Here is a 22,582-nt window from a genome sequence, read left to right on the forward strand (position 1 = left end):
TCTCTCTCTCCCTCTCCCTCTCTCTCTCTTTCCCCCTCCCCCTCCCCCTCCCTGTCCCTCTTCCTCTCCCTCTCTCTCATCTTGGTTGTCCTCTGTCCCAGACCCCAGAGTGCTAAGATAGAGTAAACAGCACTGATTCTTCATCCACTCTTACCCCACCTCTCACATCCACATTGCCCATCACCCTCTGAACTTTTAAGACAGCTAGCTCCCTGCTAGGGTCTACCTGGCAAGGCAGATCTTCCTGGTTGCTGTCGTTGCCATTGGAGAGGGCTGGTCTGTTTCTCTGTGTAGGGTTGGCTGTCCTGAAACTCTCTCTGTAGACCAGCCTGGCCTCAAACTCAGAGCTCGGCCTGTCTCTGCCTTCCAAGTGCTAGGACTGAGGGTATGCAGCACCCCTATCTGGCCTCGGGCCTCTATTTAGTCTAATCCCCTAGCCCTGGGTCTGCTGCCGGGCCTTACCAGACACCACTGACACAGCGGGTGGACAAAGCTCGAGGGGCGATGGTGGAGCCTTGTTGCATGAAGCCTCCAACCGGAAACCAGAGGCTGTTGCCCAGGGAGTACTGGTTGACCAGGAGATTACACCGGCCCTGCGCACAAGGGTGTGGACTGTACCACTCATAAGGAGTCAACCTGCAGGAGAGAAGACCACATTCCTGGGGTGAGGAGAGTAGACATGGGGTGCTGGAGAGCCTCACAACTCATCCTCTTGGCTATGCCTGTGTGGCCGGGTCCACCACTCTCCCCTCTGCCAAACCTGGGTTCTTGGATTTCTTTTTCCTGTGGAGGGGGTGAGGTGGGTTGGACTCACCCCCTCCAATAGTTTGAGAAGGTCGGTGCTCCTCAAACTATTTTTATTGAATCCTTCAAATAAATACATTTCTCCCTTAAGTAAACTCAGGTGTTCAACCCCAATGTTTAAAATGACTAAAGGTGATGGCTTTGTCAGAAAGGTGGGAGTACCGAGAATGGGCAGCCTGGAAGGGTCCTTGTGTTTTCATGGCGAATTCCTGAGGAGACCAGGACAAGTTAAAAACCCCATAGGGCCCCAGCTTAAAAACTCTCACCCCGGCTATAGGTCTCAAACCCCGACTACATCAGAACTGCCAGGGAGGCCTGTTTTAAAAAGTTCCTGTGGGACAGGCCTGTGAATTGCATGAGGACTAAAAACTTGTAAGGTCCTGAGCAGTGTGGAGAGCCCCAGGCCCGGTCCGCATCCACCCTGACGGCCACTGACTCCCTATTATCAGGTGCAGTGTCCCAGATTCCAGCCTTAGAGACGCAAAGGTATTAGCACTGTGAGGTGCCTCTGATGATGAGCTGGCTTGGGGGCGGCTGCCGGGGGTTTAATTTTCCTGCTCTAGAATCTCACCCAGAGTGACAGCATATGAAAATGAAAGTACAACCTATCTGAAGGAAGAGGCACTGGGGCTTTAGAATTCTCAGTGCCCACATGTGTCTGAAGGCTCCCAGGAGCCTTTGCGCTCCGTGGAACCCACGTGCAAACCGTTGCCTTAGAGCAGAATATCCCAGGTTTGTGTAGCATACAACTATGCAGTCATATGACTAACCCTTTAATGCCTTTTCTATTTTCATTCTTTGAGACAGGGTCTCACTCTAGCCCAGGCTGGCCTGGAACTTACTACATAGCCCAGGTTAGACTCAAATGCATGGCAGTCCTTCTGTCTCAGCCTCCTACCACAATAGGCTAACATATTTTCTTTTGTTGTTGTTATTGCTGTTGTTGTTGTTGTTGTTTGCTAATGCCAGACTTGGGACAGTATGTGGGCGTGGTGACCACAAAGGGGGGTGGAGAGCCCATCAGGGTAGCTTTAGGTGAGTCCCTCTTGTGTGTTTCTACAGCAACAAAGCCCTAAGACCCTTTGCAGAGTCTTAGAGGTGACTTGAAAGCTGTGCAGACTCCACGAGAGCCAGCTGTCCACACGTACAGGCTCAGCCACGGGGGGCCAAAGAGAATCTCAGAGCAGCAGAGCCTGGATCTCACAGACAGCTTCTTAAACACAGCAGCAGACAGCGCTGCGAAGTGGAGAGCGGAAGTGTCAGACAGCATGCGAGCTTCCGCACCTCGCCAGCTGTCACCGACAACAGATAGTTGACAGTGGCAGTGCCTATGGGACCAAGAGGGGTGGGTGGTGTACAAGAGCAAACCCCCCTGCCTTTGAAGACTACTGGGTGGCCACAAAGGCCGTTTGATTTAGCCTTTGATCACCACTAAAAGAGGCACACGGGCCATGTAAGACTCAATACATTCCTGTTGCCTTTCTTGAATGGAAAGAGCATGGGCACCCCAATCCATAAACAGAACACAACCCTGGGAAGACCCCCTTCTGAGAGATAGAACAGGGGCCAAAGGATCATCTGGCCCTGATACTGTGGTCTGGAGACAAGGAGAAGTCACTTGCCTTAGAGCCTCTGTCCGATTTCTAGCTCATTCTCAGCTATTCTCCGTTCCCACTCAACAGTCCCCTGTGGTAAACTGAGGGCTGAGCAGGTGGTGGGGACTTAAGCAGGTGGAAGGTGGCTTGTCCTGAAGTTCAGGCTACCTTAGCTCAGGGGCAAACAGCCCCCTGTATGTAGTATATTCTTAGGAAGTTTACAGCTTAGGGATAACCTGGAGTGTTTCCATATGACCAGGAACAGTCCCTGCCTTCTGGGGACAAGGGAAGGCTAATTTTCCTTGGCCCCTAACCCTGATCATGTCTCCCAGCTCAGTACTGGGCACAAATGTACCCTCTTGTTGCCTGCTACCCTCTGTGGGTTTTGTTCGCCAAGACAGCTGTGTTTTCAGAGGCAGAGCCAGCCTCTGCAGAGGAAGCATTCTCCCCAGCCTGTGTCATTGTGGCCTCTGTCCCCCTTCTCCCCCACACCCCCCACCAACTCTGTTTGGATTTTCAGGCTCCATTTCTTGTCATTCAGGACTTTAGGGCAGATCATAGCAAAGATAGATGGCAGGGTACCCAAATGCACCATGCTTAATTAGAGCAATCTTCCTGTCACCCCCTCCCTCTCTCCTCTTTCCCAAAGCTCCTATCCAAGTTGGGGCGGGTGGCAAGGATGCAGGAGGCCAGAATACAAAAGCAAATGCAGACAAGCAAACCTGTCCACGCTGCGCGTGGTAGGGAACACGTGCACAGACAGATGGACGGCTAGTGTGAGGTTGACAGCTGGGCAGAGAGCATTTCAGCCCACCCCCCAGTCCCCCCAGTCCCTCTGCCATCTCTATTTGGCACAGAGGTCTTCTAAACCATCCTCTCCTCCTCCCACCCCCCTCCCACCCCATGCAGTTCCCAGAGTGGACACGAGGTGGCGGTGTGAGGACAGGGAAGGAAAGAAAGGGAAGAGTACCGAGCCACCAGGAAGAGGACACAGCTGACGGCCAGATAAGCTAGAAGCATGAAGAGCCAGACTCCTGGAGAAAAGGGATCCAGGAAGGAGAAATAGCCCGGTCTGCGTCCCTGGAAATGGAGATGAAAATAAGATTCACTATACATAGTCAAAATGGCTTTGGGCAGGGCAGGGCATGAGCATTGGCTTGGACCTAGCATTTTGGGGGAGACTCTGGGTGATTCTAACAATGCCAGGGATGATGGTGTAGCCAGGGCTACACTGAACACCTTGTAAACCCTGATCTACTGATGAAGCAAAGCACAGTGTGGGCCTGTCTCTGCCTGGGACAATGAGGCTCTGTGCTGAGCAAAGCTGCCAGCCCTTGACACCTATGACTTCTGCCTTGGGGCTCAGGAGGACCTGTGAGGTGAAGTTGCTCTACGGGGGTCTGACCTCAGCACCTCTCTTTAACATTTGCATCTTTCTCCTGAGAATGTCAATATGGCTGGTTCCCTTGGTTTTTTTTGCCCTGCGCAGTGTCCTCAGACAGTGGAAACAGTCCTGAGGGCCCCTCAGACGATTACGTCCATTCTCCTAGTGAAGAAATCAAAACCCAAGGAGATGCACCCAAAGTCATGCCATGGCAAATCGACGACTTTAGAGACACATCTTCTAACTCCTTGAAGTTGCCATCTGGCCCCCTCTGAGCTTGATGTGCTTGCAACTCGAGGTTGGAGCCAGGAAGGGAAAATCAGCTCCAAGTTCCCACCATATCTAACAAGAAAGAATGTGAAAGACGGTGTCAAGGCGTCTGGTTCCTGATCCTGTCTGGTCTCAGCTAGAGCTGGGCTAGATCAGACCCACTTTCTGAAAGCTGCAGGCTTGCTTCATTACCCTCCAGTGTTCCACCTTTCATTGAAGAGAGCTCACATACACATCTATGTCCCTTTCTTCCTAAAGGAAACAAACACCCTAGATCAGAATGAACACCCATACTCAATCTGTGGGTCACAACCCCTTTGGGGCACCAAATAACCCTTTCATAGGGGTTGCCTGAGACTGTCAGAAAACATAGGTATGTACATTATAATTCATAAAAGTAGCAAAGTTACAGTTATGAAGCAGCAACAAAAATAATTTCATGGTCAGGGGGTCACAGCATGAGGAACTGTATTACAGAGTTGCAACATTAGGAAGGTTGAGAACCACTGCCCCAGATGGTCTGACGGCACAGGAGCTGAGCAGTGGTTGCCGCTGCAGGTTGGGTGTGCCAGCCATGTTCTGCTGTCAGTTTTACTTCTTCTGTTTACTACAAAACCACCAGGCTAGATGCTGTCTAAGGGCCACTTGAAACAGAAATGCTGTAATTTTTACGATCTCAGGAATCCAGGAAGTCTGTGGATGTAACTAGAAGTCAATATCACCTTAAGCCAATCTATGAGAAGGTCTGCTTTCACACTTAAAGTTATGTATGTCATAATAGCACCTACTACCTGTATGAAGTGTCTGCCCCTATCGCTTTCTGTGTGAGTGACCCCATGGTACCTGCATAGCCTTGTTCCCCAGGGACTTCAGCTTTTATGGGTGGCTTCTCATTTCCTCTCAGAGAACCAGGAAGAGCATCCTCAATGCCCTAGGGAAGAATTTTACTGTCCCCTGGCACAAAAGGGACACAGAGTTGCTTTCCCACTTGCCCTGCTTATAGGCAGTCATTCTTGGAACCTGCCGTCTTTCGTCAATGTGACCAGAACCTCTTAGGAAGCCTTTATGAAAATAATTTTCTTTCCCTGTATAGCACAGGCCAGGGAGAATCCAAGTGCATTTTCTCACAGTACATGAATGGTTGTTGATGTTCAGAGAACGCTTGATCAGGCTGGTTGGGGAAATGAATCTGAAGAGGCAAAGGACAGTAACTGAGGGAAAGGAACAGAAGGAGGGGGAGGGGGAGGAGGGGAGGAGGAGGGGAAGGAGGAAGGGGAGGAGAGGAGGAAGAGGAGGAGGAGGAGGAGGAGGAGGAGGAGGAGGAGGAGAGGGACAGGTTAGAGACCAGATCATGAGTGTGTTTGCTTCCATCATTATATCAATCTTCTAACAAGAAACAAGGGGTTCAGGGGCAACAGAATCTGGAATCCATTGTTTCTCATTCCAGTGTCTACCACAGGCTGACTGTCTTATTCATCGCCCTAGCATCCCGTGGCAGACACAGAAAGATGTAGCGTGTGAAGAACCCACACAGGTGATGAAGGACTAAAAGAAGACTGCCTTTGCTACTCTTCTACTGCAGCAGAAGTCACTAGCTTGGTCCACTCTTGGGGCCACTCTTCTAACAGTTCCAGACTGCCTCTCGATAAATGTACGTGAATTCTATGTGATAAATGTGCATGAGTTCTATGTGACCTGTTAAACCTGTTTTACTCTGTGCCTTTCAAGTGTGAGACAGCCAGGAAGGGGGAAAAAAAAACCTTTCATTGCTGCTTTCTGAATCTGAACTCCATTAGATGTTCCATGTCAGAAATCTATACCTGATTGTATCACAAGCAGTGAACCCGAGGAAGATGGCAGAACTATTTAAAGCTGCCATATTTGGTTAGGGGTGATAAGAAATGATGCAGAGCCGTGAGACAAACTCCTAGAGGCTTGGGTTATACGGCGTGGGACATCACACAAACAAGAAACAAGACGTGGACACGGCCCCACTAGAAAGCTGTCTGTCACACTGGCAGCCTCTGGTTTCACCAGTGATTGACGACACTGACCAGAAGAACGAGGTCTGGGCAGTCATTAGAGATCTGGGTCTGGGTTTAGGCTGAGCCACACTGTTGAGATAATCGCCAAGGAAGCATGCTCCTTGCAAGATTCTGAATGCCAACCAGTTTTCCTATGTGGATGTTTTGGATTGCTTCCTTCCCAAGGAACACCCTAGTCACTGGGACTTGGCACAAACTATGGTCACATGCCATAGGCATTTCTTCAAAGTACCAGCTTCTACTGAACCCAAAAGATGTGTGACGGTGACAGAGACTCTCCCGAAAAACTTGACACCTCACTATGCGCTCTTGATTTCAATACCCGAGTTTCCATGCTGACAGAACCGGGGCCCAGGGAAGCTGTGTCTTACTCAGATCATCAGTGATGACTTCGATTTCCCTGGTACTCACTCATCAAGCTGTGCCATCGGCACGCTGCACTGCTCCATTCTCATGGCAGCTGTACCAAGTCTTGTTCGACTCTTAATGTTTGCCGCTCGCTCCAATAAACTCCCTAATTAATCCCAGGCCTTCTACCCCGTGCCAAGAGAATCCTGATTCACTCAATCCTACTCATTTAAAGAACTCATAGATGTATGTATCTATCCTCACCATCATTTATTGTGACTGTTGTTTTATAGGCATTTGTATTGACTTAGACGATCAATATAACTGCGGACTGCAGGTGTGGCCAGTGCCTTTAGGTGATGGCAACCATTCTGAATGTAGATAGTAACTGTTTATGTATCCATCTCTCTCCATACAGCCGTAGCCAAAGATCTGTGCCGTGGAGGTCAAGGACGGGCCAAGTCCTGCTGGTAGGATGAAAATTAGAAGCAGTGGCCTTGACTTTTGAACTGTGCTTCAATCTGACCCTACCACAGTTGGCCTCTTTGGTGATAAGAGAGCTGTCAAGGATTGGCCACCAACTAGCCCACGGTCCTGGACTGTGGAGGCTGCTTGAATTGTTTTGTGGCAGTAGATCTTCTCATATGAAATATGTCAGTGCTGCCTCTTATTCTTAAGCATCTATTAATTCAATTTCTGTGTGTTGGAAAATGATATTGTAGAAAGCACTTTCCTTCTGAAGTCTGGAACCAAATGCATGGGGACACCAGAGCCAGACAAGGCAGAATAAATGGTAAACAAAAATGCTGACTCTGTGGTCAGATTGTCCAGGTATATGTTAGTGTTCTGGGAGAGGCAGAGGAAGTTATATATGATTGTAAAAGCTAATGTGCTTCATCTGTAGTATGTGTCTTGTATAGTGAGGCTTAGTGTGCACTCTGCCTTTAAGCCCAAGAGGATGAAGTAAGCAAGTAGCTACCTCCCTTCCACACAAAACACCTAGAAAGCTGTTTGTTAATAATTCTCACACATGGACATATCTATTCTTACTTCTCTGCTTGGAGACCAGGCTTGGAGACACCCAAGTTCCCATCCGAGCCTTAATCCCGACTCACTGAGTGGTCAGGCCTAGGCAAGCCACTCACCATCTCTGGGCATATTGCTTTTCTTCTTCTGTCATAAAAGTAGAACATGATGATGCACAGGAAGCATGAATGTGATTGTTAGTAGAACAATGCTGATATGACAACCTGAGTGAGATGCGCACCATGTATAAACAGCCAATATTATAATGACTATCCAGGGCTCCATATTTCTAATGGTGAGCTATGCTATCAAGTTACTCAGCTTTAGGGACATGGACATGATTCATTTTTGACCACCTTATAACAGACTAATAAGTTAGAAGCAATTTTCTGACTGCTTAGAGCGCCTTCCCATGTTCCTAGACAGCCTTGCTGAGATGAAACTCACCGGCCTGGAAAACAGATAACACACACAACAAATGTCAGGCACTAGCTCTGTCTTGACATTTATTTCTCTCTCACTTGTTAGTCGCTGCCTGTCTTAGTTACTGTCCTGTTGCTGTGAAGGGACACCACAACCAAGGTAACTCTTATAAAAGGAAGCATTTAGTTGGGGGCTTGATTACAGTTTCAGAGGGTTAGTCCCAGATCTTCATGGTGGGGAGTTTGGTGGCATGCAGTAGGGATGGTGCTGGAGCAGTAGCTGAGAGCTTTATAACCTGATCTGTAGGCAGCACACACGGGGTGTGTGTGTGTGTGTGTGTGTGTGTGAGAGAGAGAGAGAGAGAGAGAGAGAGAGAGAGAGAGACAGAGACAGAGACAGAGACAGAGACAGAGACACAGAGAGAAACTGGGCCTTTAAAACCTCGAGCCCACCTCCAGTGACACATCTATTCTCCAACAAGGCCTTACCCCTAATCCTTCCCAAACAGTTCTACTAGCTGAGGACCAAGCATTCAAACATATGAGTCCGTGAGTCCATTCTCATTCAAACCACCACACACCTGATTATTACCTTTTCTTTTTATCAGGTTTTTGTTTGTTTTGTTTTGTTTGAGGGAAAAGATTCTGAGAGCAAAGGAAAGGAAAAGACAATGGAGCTTCCCTATCCAAGGAGAATCAGGCACTCAGGCTGACTAGAGACCTTGTATGGCTTCACAGATCTCACAGGTTAAGTCCTCAGATAGGAAAGAGCCTTGAACAAGCATCTAATCAATGCATGTCCTTTACATGGGAGGAATAGACTTGCTACAGCATGGGACAAGTAATTGACAGTATTTGGGACCTGGAGACAGGAAACTTGGCTTCAGTGTAGACTACAGTACTCAGAACCAGACTTGAGGGTTCCAACCTCCTGATCTTCGCATTAAAAACCATCCCACCTGTCTCTGGCACTGCTGCACTCAACCAGAGCCTGTGTGAAAGCATCCCATAAATCAAAAGCCGTGCGTCAACATGCTATATCTTAGACATCAATCCAACCTCCCTGAAGAAGCCAACATGGAATTATTTAAATGAGATTTACCCATTTGGGGGTTAAATGGGCCAAATGTTGTATCCCAGGTTGGGTTCTGGCACATTCCAATAATACCTTACTACAACAGACAGGGAGTGCTTGAGGAATACAAACTTACTTTAATATTAGTCTGAGCAAAAACATCATGAGGTAAATTGTTGCAGCAGGGGAAAAAAAAAAGACAGAAAGCCACAAAATATGCTCTGTCAAATATGTTTTTTTTTTTTCAGGCTGTTCTCTCCTTTTCTTACACATAGTTGAGAATTCACAGTGCGCATCAATGCCTTACAACTCTTGAAAACAAAATCCCCTTGGAGATAAACTACTAGACCAAACACCAAACTTCTCATTAAAAAGAAATGAGTTAATTGGCCAGGGGACTCATAAGCCTTGAACTCCATCCAGATCCTGTCACATGACTACCAATTTTGAAGCATCAATTGAAGCCACCCCAGATCTAAAGGTCCAGCCATGAGTGCATGGCTTAGAATTCCATCTGGTCCCAGGCAAGGATCCTAGTGCTTTCTCGGGTGGATGATGTGATGGTGATTCTTCACTAGCAACTTGACTAGATTTGGAATCCCTCTAAGAGACACAGCTCTGCAGATGTCTGTGGGTGGTGTTCCTAGAGAAGTTTAGCTGATGTGGAAAGCCCTACTCTAAGTGTGGGCTGCAGCATCTCATGGGCGGGGCCTTAGATGATAATAGGAAAGACAGAAGGAAGGTACCAGCATCCATCCTCTCTGCTTCTTGATTATAAATATAATGTGATGAGCAGCCTCACATTTCTACTGCCAGGCTTGCTCTGCTGTTATAGACTGTGCTCTCAAACTAGAAGTCAAAATAAGCCCTCCTTTCTCTTAGTTGCTTTGTCAGGGACTCTGTCACAGTGGGAAAAAAAGTAACAAAAACAGATGCTGTGCTGTACGTTGGGTGTGTTAGACATTGTCAGAGAGAACAGTAAGTTCAGGTGTCAGGTATGGCCCTGCCTGGATGGATGATATAGTGGACTGCCTAAAATGTCTATCTTTACTTCATTTCTATTCTCAAGACCAACTGGGATAAAGAACAGAAATAAAAAAAATAATTTTTTATTGCATACTGTCATACTGGACCTCCCTAGCATAAGTTGGGCTTCTGGGGGTCAGTGTTGTTCTACTGAGAAGATGGTGCTCACTGACCACAGGGCCACTAGATATGGCCTTCACTCTTCTCTCTCTCGCTTTCCCACTTTACTGTCATGCCTATCAAGTAATACTATATGTTTCGGATCATCACATTTTCCAAATCAAAAGTAATATCTAAAATTCTAGCCTGACGAAACAGTAGCTTTTCCTTACTATACCCCATTCTGGGGTCTTGTTAACAGAGAGAGAATACTTGAATGCATCATGAAAGTATATAATAGATAGCAGCCACTGAGAGAAGAGAGTGGGTTGGGTGGGAGAGACCACATGACATTTGAGCTGGGTATAGAAGGGCAGTGATGGTTTTGTTCTGTTGTTGAGAGGAGAGAAGATGAGTGTGAACCTAGATAAGGAGGTGAGGGGAGGCTATTGTAATGCATGCCATGCTAGGAGTTTGGGTAGCTGGTAAATGATCTGGAGTGTGAGGTTGATATGATTAAACTTGTAAGATAATCAAGCAATCAACTCTCAGGCTGCAGCATGAGGCCTGGAATGAAGTGAGGAGCAATTCTCCTGTATTTAGTACATATCATAGTGAACATTTCCTTGTGCACACAGCGGACACTGCTATGGGAGCACTGCATGTGTGTTCTCATTTAATCTGCACAGGACAACTCATTTATTTCTACAGATGAAGCAACAGAGGTGCATGTGATCTGTAGTGAATAACTGTCCCATCCAGCATCAGTAGCAGGCATCCAGGCTAGAGTCCAGAATTTTCACCTTTCTTTCTTTCTTCTTTCTTTCTTTCTTTCTTTCTTTCTTTCTTTCTTTCTTTCTTTCTTTCTTTCTTTCTTTCTTTCTTTTTTTTTAACAGTTCCACCTGGGGTTTATTGTGGGGTAAGAGGGCAAAGGTGGCAATGAAGACAAGGGGAAAGAAAGCTCACCATTATTTCTTAGTGAATGCTCATGATGTCTGTGGTCTTTGGTTGTAATAGTGAGAGAATAGGAGACACTTTTCCATTAGGGACACTCTAAGCTACTGTAGTAACAGCAGCTGAGGTTAGAGAGAAGCAGGAAAAAAATGGAGATTACCTAGAGTTGGAGCACTGTTGGGGGTGAAGAAAGAGGAGTCAGCTCAAGTCACTGAATGAGGTGACATTATCTGAGCTGAGACAGAGGAAGAGGAACCAGCTTGCTGAAGACTATTCAGATTCAGTCTCCAAATATCCCAGGGCAGCAAATGCTCTGGTCAAGCTTGCTAATAGTCTTCTATGTCAGAATGTTCTTCCTTAGACCCAACTTAAACCCATCCTGCTGAAAGGAAGCCCTTCCCTACTGTCTGGAACAGCTTGTGGGTTGTCTCTCTTAGCCATCCAGGTGGAGGGAAGTGGCCATGTGCGAGATGTACACACTGCTGGAGTTCAGAGAGGAGTCTAAGGTTAGAGTGGCATTAGCTAGGGAAGAAGGCAAGGACAGGGAGGGGAGGGAAAGGATGAAGACAGAGGTTTTAGTCAAGGTGATGGAGAGGCACCAGAAACATCATGAGACATGGTGACTCGGGTGCTAGGGATAAAGTTACAAAGAGCTCAAAGGGTCAACAGTAAACATGGCAAAGCCAGACTCCCAAGCTGGCTTGACAATTATCAGGGAATGTTCTTATTTTGGTCTTAGAGACGACTGAACAGAAACATTATTCTGTGATGTTAGGAATAAAGAGAATATCCCCTAATGAATGTTTAATGATCTATATGCAAAACAATCTGAAAAGTGTTGGAAATTCATAAATTGTTTCTGATCATCTTTAAGTTTCAGAAGCATGCTAGCCACCATTTATTATTCTGGAGGGTGTGTGTGTGTGTGTGTGTGTGTGCATGTGTGTATGCACTCGTAGTGTGTATATGTGATGTATCTGTACTGTGTATGTGTGATGTGTGTAGTGTGTATTGTATAGTGTGTGTATATGTGTGCATGGTGTGTATATGTGTCCATGCACGCACATTCAGAGGCCAGATGCTGTTATCGAATATCTTCTTTTATCATACTCCAGCTTGTTTTGGGGACAGTCTCTCATTGGACCTGGAACTCTTTGTTTCAGCCAGACTGGCTAGCCCATGGGAATCTGTAATCTACCTGTTTCCACCCCCAAAACACTGGAATGCAGATGCTGTCTTAGTCCATGTTCTATTGCTGTGAAGAGACACCATGACCATGACAACTCTTAGAAATGAAAGCATTTAATTGGGAGCTTGCTTAGAGGTTCACGGTGGTTAGTCCATTATCATCATGGTGGAAAACAGAAAGGCACAGTGTTGGAGCAGTAGCTGAGAGCTTTACATGCAGATCCACAGGCAGCAGGCAGAGAAAGAGACGCTGGACATGGCATGGGCTTTTAAAGCCCAGAGACACTCTTTCAAAAAAGCCATGACACCTAATCTTTCTCAAACTGTCCTACTCCCTGGTGACCAAGTATTTAAATATATGAACCTGGGGAAGCATTCTTATGCAAACCACCACAGATGACACCATTACAGTAAGTGTTTCATGGGTCTGAGGGGATCCGAACTCAGGTCCTTAGGCCTGCACACCAAGCACTGGGCGCACTGAGACATTCTGACAACTCTCCAGAGGCTTTTGTAATTGTGCTTAACTGGGATTACACTATGCAGTGTAAACACGTAATACAAGGTACCCTGTGAATACATACAAATTTCATGGTTTTGTGTTAAAAATGAATAAATGAATAAAAACAGTTCTTGACTAGGCATTTGTACTGAGTGAAGTACTCTGATGTTTGCATACAGATTTGACGGCAGGCAGATGCTCACCTTCTGGTAACAATTACTCATTAGTCAGGTGACCTTATAGATATGGGGGAAAGAGATTCTAGATTCTTATAGATTATAAATGAGGGCAAATTAGCTATACTTTTTGCTCAAAGATAACCATCAATCAGAGAAAGTTCACAAACCAGTAAACACCATTATTTAACCTTAATTTCATCACACTGGCACTATTCTTCTGAAGGCAGCATCTCTGTGTAGGTTTATATGGGACTCTGGTGGCAGACTCCGCCTGGCAGATCCTGATACAGCTGCGCACATTCTTACTAGCTCTCCTCAGCTTCAGCCAATTTAGGAATGTTCTCTCACCAATTGAGATTCTGGAACTTTCTAAGCATAGTACCTCACACGCAGAAATGCACTCAGTAAATATTTGTTGAATAAATGCATAAACTGTCAGGTCTGCTCAGTGTAACTTGTTTGTGCCAGAACTCGTTTTTCACTTAGTTTGGCCTCATTATAAATTAGTTCTGAGCAGTGGGGTGGCATACTAGAACCTCTGAGGTAGGACTGGAGAGAGGGGGAATTCTGGACCAGTCTGAAAGACTGCACTGGTCAGTTAGGGTTCTCCAGAGAAACAGAAATGATGGGGGAATATAGGTACATACATATATATTTTATATATTTCTATAGCTATATCATATCACATCATATCATCTATAAGTCCTCCATCTGTCTATCTACTTACCTATCATCTAAATATCAATTTCCTGTATATTTATGTCATGGTTTGAATAGAAATAGTCCCCATAGGCTCATCTGTGCAATGCTTGGACATTAGGGAGTGGCATTACTTAGCAGAGATTAGGAGGTGTGAACTTGTTGGAGGAACTGTGTCACTGGAGGTGGCCTTTGTCTTGTTCTGTTCATGCTTCTTGCCAATCTGGCTGTAGGACTCTCAGCTACCTCCCCAGCACCATGTCTGCCTGCATGTTACCATGCAACCTGCCATGATGAAAATGGACTAAACAGTAAGTCAGCCCCAATGAAACTATAAAAGTTGCCACAGCCATTGTGTCTCTTCCCAGCAGTAGAACTTTGACTAAACAATCTATCCATCTACTTATCCTACTTATCGTATATGTGTGTATACATGTATCTATTGATCTACTATCTATCATCTATTTATTATACATTGATTATCTATCTATCTATCTATCTACCATCCATTCATCTGCCTATCTATCATATTTATATTGATTTTAAAGGATAAGCTCATATGATTGTAGGAGTTTATAAGTCCAAAAGATCAGCAGGCTAGAATCTGAGGCACATCTCTCCTTTGGCCTGGGGCAGAATTCCTTCTTTAGAAATTCTCTTTTTGTTCTTATAGCATTAAACTAATTGAAAAAGGTCATCTTACATTCTTGGGGTTGGTTCATGTCCCTCTCAAAATGGTGTTGAAATCCTAACTCCCATGACTTGTATATGTGACTACTCAAGCTCTTTTGAAAATAGAGTCCTTGCCAATGTTATAGAGAGTTAAGATAAAATCATACTGGATTAAGGTGATCCCTGTAGGGACTGGGGAGATGGCTCGGTGGTTAAGAGTACTGACTGCTCTTCTGAAGGTCCTGAGTTCAAATCTCAGCAACCACAGGGTGGCTCACAACCATCTGTAATGAGATCTGACTCCCTCTTCTGGAGTGTCTGAAGTCAGCTACAGTGTACTTACATATAATAAAATAAATAAATCTTAGGGGAAAAAAAGGTGATCCCTGTGAAAATAATGAGAATCCTTTTAAAATGGGAAATTTGGACATAGATACATGGGGAGAGGTTGAAAGGATTCAAAGGCAAACGTTGGAAGGGGGCATCTTTATGGTAAAGAGTTCTAGACAATTATTACAGATGTCACCATGACTCTAAAAGACTTTTCTAAAAGACACATGGACTAATCTGTCACACACCTGGGAAAGCTGTAGTCTTGCAAGGTGACATACAACACTTAATTTCCCAAGAAGTATTGCAAGGGACTAACATAGCTGCAGATTTGTGAGGTAGGTGATAGACAATGTTTGGTTGGTGATCTCCTTTAGGATGTCCACAGGATTGGTGACTAAAGTATAGTACTGGACAGAGCTGCTATTTGATTCTGTTGTGCCCTGTGATGAGCATCCCAGCCGTGTGTACCAGAGGATAGAGACACCTCCATCTCAGTGCTGCCCGTAGGTCAACAGATCTCCGCTGTGTTCTAACTCCCTCAGTATTAATCGAGAAATCAAGGCCATAGCCTGATTGGGTTTTTACAGCTGGCCAGAGCAGGGTAGTATGCTGAAAGGATGCATGTCTCCATTTCTTTTGGAAACCCTCTTGGAGCTCAACAGAGAAAGGAGAGAAGAAGCTAGGGACATGGGGCTTGCTGGAAGTCGAGATTCCCACCACGGAGAGAGAAGACTGAGTCCAAGGCTCTCCTTGAGATAGCCCCCGGTGTGAATTTGGCTTCCTGCTCTGTGAGATGGGGTTTTAGTACCCGTCCACTTTCCCTTAGAGAACAGTCCAGAGGACAATGACAAGGGCTGAGTGTACCCTGCAGGAAGTTACCAAAGACCACGTGGGTGCAGCTGTTTGGCTGACTACTTAAAGTGAACAAGGCTGAACTCACACCTTGCTCTTTGGCTTACTAACATGTGATTAGCATGTGTGAATTCCTAGCATGTGCCCTTGACCTACTTTTCAAACAGATCCTACCCGGTGTCCTCATTTCTAAAATAAGCACAGCCTGACTGTGTTAGTTTCCTGGGATGGCCAAGACAGAGTCCATAACCGAGAAGCTTACAATGACAGAAATGTGTCATCTCCCAGTTATTGAGGATAGAAGCCCATTGATGTGACAGCAGAGCCTGCCTTTCTCTGAAGCCCCTAGGAGAGGGTTCTCATCTCTCCTAACCTGTGTGGTTGCTGGTGATCACTGATGCTTGTTGGCATGGAGATGGTGATCACTGATGCTGGTTGGCATGGAGCTGCCTCCCTGCAGTGTCTGTGTTTGATTCCACACAGCCTTCTCCCTGTGCATCTGTGTCCAAATCCCCCACCCCTCAAAAAAAAAAAATGTCTTAAAGCAAAGTCTTACTGTTGGCATTCCTTCTACACTCCGCCCAACAGTTACCTAGCAACAGCCAGGTAGGCCTGGATTGCTATAAAAGGGACTGTTTGGCCTCTCCCCCTCTCTTACTCTCTCTGACTCTCTGAACCCCTCGCTCTCCCTGACCTCTTTCTCCCTCTCTCCCCTCCCGCCTCTACACATGTCCCTGGTCTCTCTCTGTCTCTGTCTCTCTGTCTCTATCTGTCTCTGTCTCTGTCTCTCTCCCTTCCCCTCCCTCCCTCCCTCCCTCCCTCCCCNCCCGCCTCTACACATGTCCCTGGTCTCTCTCTGTCTCTCTCTGTCTCTCTCTGTCTCTCTGTCTCTCTCTGTCTCTATCTTTGTCTCTCTCTCCCTTCACCTTCCTCCCTCCCTCCCTCCCTTCCTCCCTCCCTCCCTCCCTCCTCTGTCCCTTCTCTTTCTCTCTACTCCCTTCACAACTCTTCTTCCCATGTCCCTACATAAATTCCATTCTATACTAGACCCTTCATATGGTCTAGTGTATCTCAGTGGAGAGGGATGCTTCAGCATGGGCCTGCAGAAGTACGTCCTTCCACCACACCGTACCTCAGAGCTCTATAAAACCTATCCTTGGCTTTTAAAAACACAGCACTTACTGTGTAAGTCTGACTGGCCTGGAATTTGCTAGGTAGGGAGGACTGAGGACTGGGCTTGAATTCCCAGAAAGGTCTCTGACTCTCTGCTGCTGGGATTAAAACGCGTCCCACCTCATCCAGCCAAATTCTCGTCATTTTGTGAGACGCTGGCTAGTCACTGGGCAAGGACCTATCCAAATCCTGCACGGCTTTACCGTACCTCTTTATTGCACTGGCAAGAACTCTCTCTCCCAGTGAGGGCATGCGTGTAGGTCTGTGGAATTGGGACTTCAACATGTACTTTGAAGAGGACACAATTCAACATCAAACCAGAGTCCACATCACAGGTACCCACAAGTGTCCGGGATACAGATGCACTCAGGAAGTGGGAGCTTTCGTCACAATAGGACAAGGGAGGATATAGTTTCGGAGGATCACAGCCTCTTTTTTCCACAAGGCACAGAGCCATTAGATGTATGGTTCTAATGGAGTCCCCACTGTCCTGTCTGTCTGTAGAGCTTAACATTCAACGCCTATCTCTTCTTCTGGCCATCTTTCCCAGCCAGCCGAGAACAGCATATCTCTGCTAAGTCAAGTCTGCGGGACATGCACAGTGACTTCTGTCCTGGAGAAACCTGGGCATAGCTACAAAGGCCCTCTTCGATTCCCAAGAGGATTAGATTGATACATAGGAGGGATATGCCCATTGGCAACTCGTCGTTTTTCCTCTAAAGCAGCGTCTCTGTGAGCCAGGCTGAAGCTGCAAAGACACTCGGAGTCGTCTCTCCCAGGAGCTGAGCTGGAGGGCTTGTGGGCAGTCCTACTAGACTTTATCTTAACTCTTCATAATATTGGAAAGGACTCTCTTTCCAAATAAGGCACACGTTTAGGGACGGGGCTTAGGATTTCAGCACACATTTTAAAGGGACACAGTTCATTGCTATACTAGACTCTACCTCACGGTGACTGGGACACAGGGGTATTCAATAAATGAGAGCCATTGTCGCAATGACTCATGGTGTCAGGTTACATCCTGGAGAAGGTGTGACAGTTAAATTATGACTAGAATACAGGGAATAGAATACAGGGAAATCTATATGACAGCTGTACACCTAGAGGTAGTTTAGGTGAAGGAGGCGAGGAAGAATATTCTGGTCTAATAATGGAAGCAAGGATGTTTCTATTGTTGGCTGGCCACAGAGTGATGATCCATTTGATTGATGGCCCACAGCCAGAGTGACTCTTTCCTGATCTTTCCACTAGGCAAGACACTCAGATGTCGTGTCTATCTGGCTCACTACGGTTGTGTTCCTATGTATTCATTTTGATGCTTTTCATAGCCAGGAAAAAAAAAATCCTTTAAAAAGGTAAAAGCAAAGAAATGAGGAATGTAAATGGCTTGCTTTAGCAGGTATAGACCCCAGCTTTGTGCTCGCCAGCACCAGTCAGCAAGAGAGGGCAACACCCATAATCCCACACTCTTACAATGTCCAGAGTGAATACAGTAGACCCTGGAGGCAGAGGAGCCCTGAGCATGCTGGCACTTATCTAAGCTTTCGTCCCTACCTCCTGGAAGAGCGTAACTGAAGCCAGTCACTGACACACTATGTACCAAGTGGCTCTCTCGGCCATAACTATTTAGAGACAGAAGCCGTCTTGGCTGGAAAGCTCCCAAGTTCGACTTTTCCATCTCCTCTGTTTGTAAGTTCCCGCAGCTGATGGAGGAAAAAAATAGCCCAGCGCATTTGCATTTAAGTCTCAAAATCTAAATATTTCTGTGAGTCATCCATTATTACCATATAACTTGGTGTTTGCATGCAAATAACTTTAATGGCATAAATNCTTGTAAAATAAGTCTCTTACCATATGAACTCTGTAAAGAATACTAATTCCCAGCGTCATGAATGGCTTGGAGAAATCAATCACTTTCTCACGTTCGGCTGTGATGGTGAGGCCCGCCACAGCCAGATCCGCTTTCTGAAAGGACATAGAGAGAAAACTATCAGAGGCGGTAGGACCAGAGGCTGTCCCTGCAGAGGAGGTGTCACTCTGGTCAGGCTTCTTGGCTCTGTCAGGATCTAAACCATCACTCTAAGAAGGACCCCTGTGGAAGCTGGGATCCATGTTTTCTTACTGGTAGACCCCTCTGGATTCATAGGTAATTTACAAGCATGAGAGAACGCAATCAGACTGTTCAGATATAATTTCTAAACGTTCCAGGAAACCTTCTGGGCAAACTTCCTCCATATTCTTTTCTGTCAGAAATTCTTCCTTGGATCCAATTTAAATCCATTCTGATGAAAAGAAGCCCTTTCCTATTGTCTGCAAGCCAACACCTGGGGCCCTGGGAAAGCCAGAGCTGGGACTCGGTTCTAGTGTGTACTCTGCCTAAGTAAAGAATTGCTCAAGCTTAGTCAATGTGCTTGCCTAGGACTATATAGCCTCATCCACAATGTACAGTGCAGAGAGTGTTCCGTTCTTCACAGCAATTCTTTAACGTCATGCTCAAAATGCAGCCTCTGGGGTCACCTATATCTATCCACACCACCCATTGGACCAATTAAAATGTGAACTCCTGAATTTCTTCCCAGAGCCCAGGGTCAGATTCTTTGTGGTCAGATTCTGTATTCATAGCAATTGATTGTAACCTATATTTTAATATTTAAGACCAAAGAGTTAAGAGCCACATTTATCACTCCGGCAATATATTTCATATATTTCATCAAAAAAAACAAGGAGAAAAGTGAAGTGTCCACCAAGCCATGAGTCCTGAGTGGGTTTGAATACCCAGAGCACAGGCATTTGATGACCACCAAACCATTGCAAAGAGAGTAGGACACTGTTATGCTTTAGATGTGAATATCCCCTCCCCTCCCCCACCCATGGGCTCCTGTGTTTGAACATGTGGTCTCTATGGTTTAGGGAGGTTGCAGAACCTTTTGGAAGCTTTGGAGCCTAGCTAGAAGACAGGGCCTGAATGGTGGAGCTTGTGATTATAGTTTGACATTCAGGGACATATTACCTCTGTCTCTCTGTGTCTGTGTCTGTGTCTGTGTCTGTGTCTGTCTGTCTGTCTCTCTGTCTGTCTGTCTCACTGTTTCTCTCTTTCTGTGTCTCTGTCTCTCTCTGTGTCTCTGTCTCTCTCTGTATGTCTCTCTCTGTGTCTCTGCATCTGTCTCTCTCAGCTTCTAGTGCATGCCATGGTCAGAAGCACCTGCTTCTGATGGACTCTGTTCTTTGAACTGTGAACCAAAGCACACCTCTCCTCTTGAAGTTGTTGCTAGGCTTTTGGTCACAGCAATGGATAGTACCCAATTCAGATGCTGATGTGACTGGGGCTCAGAAAGTGTAAACCTATCAAGTTTCACTTTCAACATCTTCATGCTAGTCTCCCATCCTCAATTCATGCCCCAGCAAAGGTTAGCAAACTTAGACCCTAATCAAGTAGAGCCATCCTTCAAAGAAACCAGAGTGCAGATGAATGAGGGCATTAATGAAGAAGGGGGAAAGTGAGCAGCTCGTTTCCTATTTCTGAAAGTGTTGATGACTGCCACCAAGTGAATCAGCCCTCGGTGATAGAGTGGGGTTTGATTAGTAGATTGTCAGCATCTCCATCTGGGGGGACTCTTCAGAGGCTTGCCTGGGCCTTTCAGAGACACTGACTTGAGTTCAGCTGGTGAGCTGAATGCAGAACAACAAAGTCAGTCTCAGAGGCCTGCAGGGGCAATGCTACACCCATGGGTGTGCTGTAGGATAGGGGCATAGCTCTGCCTGAGACCTGAGCGGGGAACAACACGAGTTGAAATAATTAGAATAAAGCAACTGAAGTAAACATTAAGACAACAAGGGGCTGGGGAGATGGCGTGACCAACAGTGCTTTCTGTGCAGGCATGCAGATAGGAGATGGATCCCCAGTACCCATGCTTAAGACTGTGTTATTAGCCATGCACACTTGTAATCTCAGTGTGCCCACAGCTATGCCCACGTATGTCCCTGGTGTTTACTGGCTGGCCAGCTTAGCCTAATGGGTGGGCTCCAAACTAGTTAGGGACCCTGCCTCAAAATATCAAGGTGAGTAACAGTTCTTGAGGAATAACTTGAAGTTAACCTCTACCTCACCTCCATGTATGGACACACACACACACACACAGGAGATTAAGATTGGGACTGGGTAAATGGCTCACTGGGTAAGTGTGCTTGTTGTGGGAGTGTGAGGACCTAGATTTAAATCCATAGCACCTATATAAAAATCAAGGCATGCCTGTAACCCTAGCAATGATGGGGGTGGAGACAGATGGATCCCAGGAGCTCCCTGAGCCATACATAAGCTTCCAGTTCAGTGAGAGACCCTTTCTCAAAGCAGTAAGGGGAGAATGATACAGTTAGACACCAGTGTCCTCTTTTGTGTACACATTGTCACATGCTGCTGCATACTCACACACACACACACACACACACACACACACACACACACACACTAATTACAATTTTCAAAATGATTAAGTTGACAAAACACAGTCAAGGGGTAAACACAGCATCTGTCCTTCTCTCTGGTGATTTCTTTTCTCAGAACTCTAAATCAATTAACCAAAGTAAATCACGATGACCCCGGATTTCCCTTTTCCACACTCAGCTTTTCTGTAAAAGGGGCAAACTTTGGGTAACAATTTGGAAATCATTTTGCAAGTTTATTTATGTTGGCCAACAAAGGCATTATGAATGCCAGAGCGATCCATATGTCCATATGGACAGAGCGCCGGAGATGGGCTACATTCTTCTCCCCTCCACCTGTGTAGGTGGGGATAGCATGCTCCTAGCACATGCAGGGCGTTTTTTCCCCAAACGGGACCACACATAGAAAACCACCTTTTGGCTGGCAAAGCTGATTTGGTGGCGTCTCTCACCCCATCTCTCTTCCCTTCCTCCTCAGGCTGGAATAAGTTGGGGGGCAGGGAAGCAGCAGCAGCGAGCTACAAGAAGCAGGCAAGAGGTTTGGTGGCGGCTGTTTTTTATATTTAATTGACTCAGTATAGAAGAGTAATTATCTACCTTGGCTTCAGCGCACCCCGGGGTGCCAGCCACGATCACGTGGGATCAGAGTATTCCAAAAGATGTGTGTTCATTTTCTTTTACCTTAGTTAAAAAGACATTATGCTATAAAGCAGCCTTCAGATGAGGAGATAATGTGCCATGAAGACACACTAACAAGCAAGGGGGTTGAGACTACATGACTGCTACTGAGTCTAAGGCTGGAGGCTGGGGGTGGGGGGTGGGGAACATGGGCACATGGCAGCCTGTCTGGGGCCTTGTGGGGGTGGGGGTGGGGCGAAGGGTTATGCTCCCCATGGGAAGGAGCAGTGGGTGGTGGGTGAGGGGATCTGGATCTTGTCACAGCTGGTCCCCAGCTTCACTGTGATCCTGGCAAGCTTTTCTTCCACAGGAATGGTCTCCTTAACTGGGAAGGGGAAGGGTCCAGCCAGGGAGCTCCCTGGCTTTCCAAGACATCAGTCCTAGGCTCTCTGCCCTGCTTGAGGTCACGAGACTTCCTTTAACTGGTCCCCACTCTGCCCCAGGTGGTGATGCTGGCAGGATGGCATGGTGTGGTGTGGATGAGGACACGATGCCCAGGGCACAGTCTGGTTCCCAGGCTGGGCAGCAACTGCAGAAACCTGGCTCTAGAAAGGGCAGGAAGATAACTGTGGGGCTCAGGCCTGACCCTGGCTTCTTACGGTTGGGAAAACAGACTAGGCTAAGTCAGGCTGAGATCAGAGACAGGGAAAAGAGCACACACACACACACACACACACACACACACACACACATACACACAAGTGTTTAAACGTATTCCCCATGAGCACCAGGCTTCACTCCTTTGCTAGTTTTGATTGAAAGTGTTCTGCAAAGGCCTTTGTACGCTGCCTCTGAGGATGCCCCCTTTTATCTCCTA

The 22,582-nt window shown here is 46.5% G+C and overlaps 1 protein-coding gene across 2 annotated transcripts in view; it reads right to left on the reverse strand.

Annotated features, from left to right (window-relative positions):
- Positions 1-22,582, reverse strand: part of Grik4 (glutamate ionotropic receptor kainate type subunit 4) — a 417,019-nt gene that overhangs the window by 25,751 nt on the left and 368,686 nt on the right. For both annotated transcript variants that reach the window (XM_021205965.1, XM_029543599.1), the window contains 3 exons: positions 18,499-18,612; positions 3,370-3,479; positions 463-636 (listed from right to left, as the gene is read on the reverse strand). In XM_021205965.1, coding sequence (XP_021061624.1) covers positions 463-636; positions 3,370-3,479; positions 18,499-18,612 — 398 coding nt within the window. The remainder of the gene's footprint in view (positions 1-462; positions 637-3,369; positions 3,480-18,498; positions 18,613-22,582) is intronic.

Source organism: Mus pahari, chromosome 10 (genome assembly GCF_900095145.1).
Source record: "Mus pahari chromosome 10, PAHARI_EIJ_v1.1, whole genome shotgun sequence".
Taxonomy (NCBI): Eukaryota; Metazoa; Chordata; class Mammalia; order Rodentia; family Muridae; genus Mus; species Mus pahari.